At 39.2% G+C, this 5,702-nt stretch overlaps 1 protein-coding gene across 1 annotated transcript in view; it reads right to left on the bottom strand.

Annotated features, from left to right (window-relative positions):
- The window catches only part of HDAC8 (histone deacetylase 8), a 536,169-nt gene that overhangs the window by 363,742 nt on the left and 166,725 nt on the right, over nucleotides 1–5,702 (bottom strand). The window contains exons 6-7 of the mRNA XM_042783233.1: nucleotides 1,813–1,890; nucleotides 956–1,064 (exon numbers count right to left, since the gene is read on the bottom strand). Coding sequence (XP_042639167.1) covers nucleotides 956–1,064; nucleotides 1,813–1,890 — 187 coding nt within the window. The remainder of the gene's footprint in view (nucleotides 1–955; nucleotides 1,065–1,812; nucleotides 1,891–5,702) is intronic.

The raw sequence follows: 5,702 nt of genomic DNA, 5'->3' as shown, positions 1-5,702 counted from the left end.
TATGCAGGAGATCCTGGATAGAGAGGGAGAACAATGTGGAACAAAACTCAAAATCATTTGCGAAAAAAAAAGGGGGAGCAGGTTTGCTGGTCTAATAGAGCCTGGTGAAACCACTGAGACTATGATCCCTAGCTGCCCTTCAGGTCTGGAATTGAACCCACACCCGTGGTTTCCAGCCAAACAAAAGACAGGCATAGGAGTTGAACTACTCAGGTAGATACACTCCTTGGAGAGAACAATCATGGGAGAAAGAATAGCTATTTAGGCACAGGGAAACAGCTCAGGGTGCAGGGGTGCATGGAGGGATAGACACAGGGAAAGGTGATGGTTGGGAGGAAATGGGAGGGGGCTGTTTCATTGTGGTGAATTGTGGTTAATGTCATGAGACAAAGTGTATGTGAACTGCTGTATGGAAAGTGAATTTGCTCTGTAAATTTCACCTAAATCACAACAACAACAACAAAAAAAAAAGCAGCAGCAGCAGCAGCAGCTTTGAGGTAGGTCTTGAGCTTTTGGCACATGTGGATCCTGCATTTGGCTAAGTCTTCATCTCAATGGCCTGCCATGCTGTCTGCTGATCTTGGGACCGTTAATGGACTTGAATTAGTGGCCTGCCATGTTGCTTGATAATTTGGGGACTGTGGCATTTTACTTGTCAACCTTGGGTTTGTCAGCCTCAGCAGCAAGTACCTATATGAGTTAAGAGAAGCCTCCAGCCTCAGCAGGCCAGGAGTAAGAGGCAGAGCTGAAGCCCAAGGTCAAGGGGCTTTCACCCAGCCCCTAGAGCTGGCACTTTGAACTTGGACTTCTAGCCTCCTAAACCATAAGAGAATAAACCCATCTGTCCAAGCCATCTCTACTTGTGGTATTTTATGTTAGAGCAGCAGTAGAGGACAAAAGCAGTCTCTTATACAAAAATAATCAACTTGTACCCAGCTCAGCATTACTTCCATACCTTTCACAGATGTGGTAATACTTCTCATCCTGTATGCCATCCTGAATGGGCACATTTACACTATAATACCTTCCTTTCCCTAGGCCAACATCAGACACATCACCTGTTCCTGCAAAAGAGAGTGAAGAGGAGTACCATGGTCCGTTATTAAGAATGTGAAAACTAGAAAACTTAAAGAAATTCAGGAGACCTAAGAGGTGAATTAGGAGAACAATCCTGAGTTACTGATGGTTCTAAGGAACTGAAATTAAGACAAATAATATGGAGAAGTAACTGTTATAAAAAATGTTGGGAAAGCAGGAAAACCATAGAGAAACTGGAAAACCTTGGTTTCCATCCTGCTGGATCAAATTGATTTCTCATGCTACTTAAACTTATTGCCATCAAGTTGATTTGGACTCACAGTGTCCCTACAGGATAGAGTAGAAGTGACCACAGAGTTTCCAAAGCTGTGATCTTTATGGAAGCATACTGCCACATCTTTCTCCCACGGTTTGAACTGCTGACCTTTGGTTAGCAGACAAATGCTTAACCACTGTGTCACCAGGGCTCCTTTCATGCTACTTAGGTTGACATAACATTATCATTGCACCTATCAGGATGTTAGGAGTCAAATGGAGCATCAGATAGTATAGTATGAGTAACTGATGATAGTCTATAAAAATTATCTGGAAAAAAATAATTTTGCGTTCCTATTGTTACTGTCATCTCAAATAACTTGTGTTAAAATTTTGCATAGAAAAGCACCAATAAGGTATTAACAGTATGGAGGTACCCGAACATAAGATAAAAGAAATACATGGAGAATTACTGAATTTATTCCTTTAAACATAATACTGTACACATAGATCACTTACCTGGGAAAAATCCTGGGGAGAATTTGTGCAAAGATACAGTCATGACTTTGGAGGTAAAACTGAAGGCATCTTCTACACCTACCAGAGAAAGAAACATCAGAAGAATCACTTCATATATAGAACACCTGTTTTCAACAATTAAAATTACAGAAAGAAACAGTAGGAGGAAGAGGATATAAAAAGTCAGTAATAATAAAGCTAACATAACTACAGAATAAAAGTGACAAAAGCCTCTGTAACTATAGGATGAGGTGGACCTCTGGCCCTAAATGACGTTTTGAGGTGTTCAAATTTATAGCAAAGTATAACTAGACTTTTCCTTTCCAAGCAATGGAATGTCTTTGCTCTCTTGGACAATCTGTTCTAAAAGGTGGGGAAGTGCTAGAGCTCAGAATTGAGGCATATCAACCCGAACAGCATAGGGGAAATTGGTACCACCTTGGAAGTTTTACGTTTTGTTTTGTTTTAGTGGATCTAGTTAAACTCTTGGGATTTTATTTCAGAGAAGTACAATATGATAATCCTTAAAAAATATGACCAATACAAACATTAGGTATTACATAGTAAAAATCTAATTATAAAGTGCCTATCTATGATACAGATTTGGATATAAATGCAAGTCAAGGAGGGAGCTCTGGTAGCATAGTGCCTAAGGCACTTACTTGACTGCTAACCAGAAGGCTGGCGGTTCAAACCCACCAGCCACTCCTTGGAAGGAAGGTTGGGCAATCTACTTCCATAGTGATACTGCCTCGGAAACCCAAGGAGGGTCGCTATGAGTCAGGACTGACTCGACGGCACATGACAACAACAACAACAAAAGCAAGTCAAGGAACATCCCTTGTGTAACTTAGGATACATTTTTCTGGCTCTGAAACATGGAAGGCTGAAAATAGCCCTTGTATTGTCCCTTATTAGCAGCTTAGTAACAGAGTTATAAAGCCTGGAGAAAGAGGCAAAAATATTTTTCCATTTAAACAGAGTCAGAAAATTAATAGAGGCCCAGGAGATAAAAGATGGGATTTAAAGTAACCCTCACAAGCCACTTCTGATACACATTGCCCACCTCCATGCCTTTTTTCTCAGAATCACATATAGATATACTATACTCAGATAATCAATCTGTAAAATGGAAGCACTATCAGCAAGTTCAAACAAAGAAATTGTCTCTGTGTTTACTTAATATTTTCAGTCTTCATTAGAAGTCAACAGAGACTTTAAAAAATATTAATTGTATCTGTATATTATGGGTATGTTTGAATTTCCCATACCTTTTTTTTGCCCTAGGGAGGTAATTAAAACCAGTTAAAGGCTCTAGGCACAATGCACAAAGAAAAAATAAAAAATTGTTAAAGAAACAAGGAAAATTCTTGAAAATCCCAATTATTCATCCATCTAGAAAGGTACAAATTTACACCGTGACCAATTGCGTATGAGAGTTCCCATTTTCCTACACTGTGATTATTGCTAGACATTCTTATTCATTTTAAACTTAGTCAATATCAAAGGTGAAGAGAATGGTCTTGTTTTAATTTGCATTTCTCAGAGTATAGTGGGTTGAGTACCTTTGCATATTCAGTGTCTCTTTTCATGGGAAATATTATTAGGTATTATTATAAAATTGTACATAAAAGAGGACACAGATAGATTGAGAGCATGAGTCTTGGTGGGAAAGAGAAGAGTGGTTAGGAAAATGAAAGATGGTGAGGACAGGGTAGGAGTGGTCAGTGAAACCACCACAGGATGGTGGTTATAGATTCATGAGAGATTTAAAATAAACCAAATGTGTGAGAGTTTGTGGGTGGGGTAGGGGTCAGTGGAAGGGAGGTGCTGAAGAGGGGAAATAAACTGAAATGAAACACACCATAAAAGCTGGCTAAAACAGGAAACTCTAAATGGTGCAGAAATAACATTGCAAATGAAAAGAATGGTTTCAGGTGACATCCTTATTTCATTCTTACAGGGTGCAATGTTGTTATTAGGTGCCATCAAGTTGATTTTCGACTCACAAAGATCCCATGTGACAGAGTAGAACTGCCCCATAGGTTTTTTTTTTTTTTTTAAGGTTTCTTTGTTGTAGTTTCTGTTTAATTTTTATTACTTTTACACTTGAATTTCTTTTTTAACTTTTCGTGAATATATACACAATAAGACATTTGCCAACACAACAACTTCCACACTTACAGCTCAGGGACATTGATGACACTTTCATGCTGTACCACCATTATTGCTATCCTTTTCCTAAATATTCGAACACCATTAGCATAAACTCAATGCCTGCAAATGAAAGCTTCCACTTTGCCCCTCCCTCCTACACCTGGTAACAACTAATAATCATCTGGTGGGCATGGCCCAGGAATCTTCATTTTAAAGCAAGCCCCCAAGTCTCCCTGATATATATTCAAGTTTGAGAACCACTGCTACAGGCCAGGGGTCGGGAAACTAAATGGCCAGATAGTAAATATTTTAGGCTTTCCAAACTTCTATTGCATATATATTTTTTCCTTCATAATCCTTTAGAAATGTAGAGACCATTCCTAGCTTCTTGACCACACAATATACAAACTGTGGGCCAAATGTTCTCTCCTACTGTAGGTAATGAGAGCTCTGGTGGTACAGTGGTGAAAGGTCTAACCAAAAGGTCAGCAGTTCAAACTCACCAGCTGCTCCTCAGGAGAAAAGATGAGGCAGTCTGCTTCCATAAATATTTACAGATTTAGAAACCCTAGGGGGCAGTTCTGCTCTGTTTTACAGGGTCGCTGAGTTGGAATCAACTTGATGACTGTTTGGTTTTTGGTTTTATTATAGGCAATTAGGAGCTCTGGTGCTGTTAGTGGTATTTGGCTGCTAACCAAAAGGTTGGTGGTTTGCACCCACCAGCTATTCTGTGGGAGAAAGATGAGGCAGTCTGCTTTTGAAAGATTTACAACTTTGGAAACCCTACTATGTTTTTTAGGGTGGCTGTGAGTTGTATGACTTGATGCTAGTTGGGTCGGTTTAGTTTGTACAGGAAATAAGGAGTCTGAACGTTTTTGAGCAAAGCTATGTCTGGCATTGGCTTGTATTCAGAAATTCAATGAACGTCATTCCCAAATTAGTGTATTAGTTGTTTTAGCCTCCACTCTTCTCTCTGTTGTTGTTGTTGATAGGTGCTGTAGAGTTAGTTCTGACTCATACTGACACTATGTACAATAGCACAAAACAGTGCATGGTTCTGCACCATCCTCACAATTGTTCCTATGTTTCAGCCCCATCATTGAAGCCACTGTGTCAGTCCATCTCATTGAGGGTCTTCCTCTTTTTCACTGAGCTTCTACTTTACCAAGCATGATGTCCTTCTCCACGGACTGGTCGCTCTTGATAACATGTAAAAAGTATACAAGATGATGTCTCATCATCCTTGCTTCTAATGAGCATTCTTCTGTACTCCCTTCCAAGGCAGATTTGTTCTTTATTCCGGCATTCCATGGTATATTTAATATTTTTCATCAACACCATACTTCAAATCCATCACTTCTTCAGTTTTCCTGATTCCTTGTCCAGCATTTGCATGCATCTGAGATGATTAAAAATATCATGGCTTGGGTCAGGTACACTTAAGTCTTCAAAGTGACATCTTTGTTCTTTAATATTTTAAAGAAGTCTTTTCCGAATTTGCCCAATGCAACAACATCTGATTTCTATTTTTTTAATGCATTTTATTGAAATATAATTTATGTACAGTGAAATACACAAAACTAAAGTGACATGAGTCAATGATTTTTTTTTTTTGTAGTGCTCCCTCCCCTCCCGTCCCCTCCCCTCCCATCCCTGGCAACCAACAAATAAAGTTTCCCTCCATATATAAACCCTTCCTTGAGCCTCCACAACACCAAACAAATACTGTATTT

Source organism: Orycteropus afer, unplaced genomic scaffold, assembly GCF_000298275.1.
Source record: "Orycteropus afer afer isolate SDZICR_OR568_19922 unplaced genomic scaffold, OryAfe1.0 scaffold00761, whole genome shotgun sequence".
Taxonomy (NCBI): Eukaryota; Metazoa; Chordata; class Mammalia; order Tubulidentata; family Orycteropodidae; genus Orycteropus; species Orycteropus afer.
The sequence above is the reverse complement of the archived record's forward strand: the minus strand, read 5'-3'. Positions and strand labels throughout refer to the sequence as shown.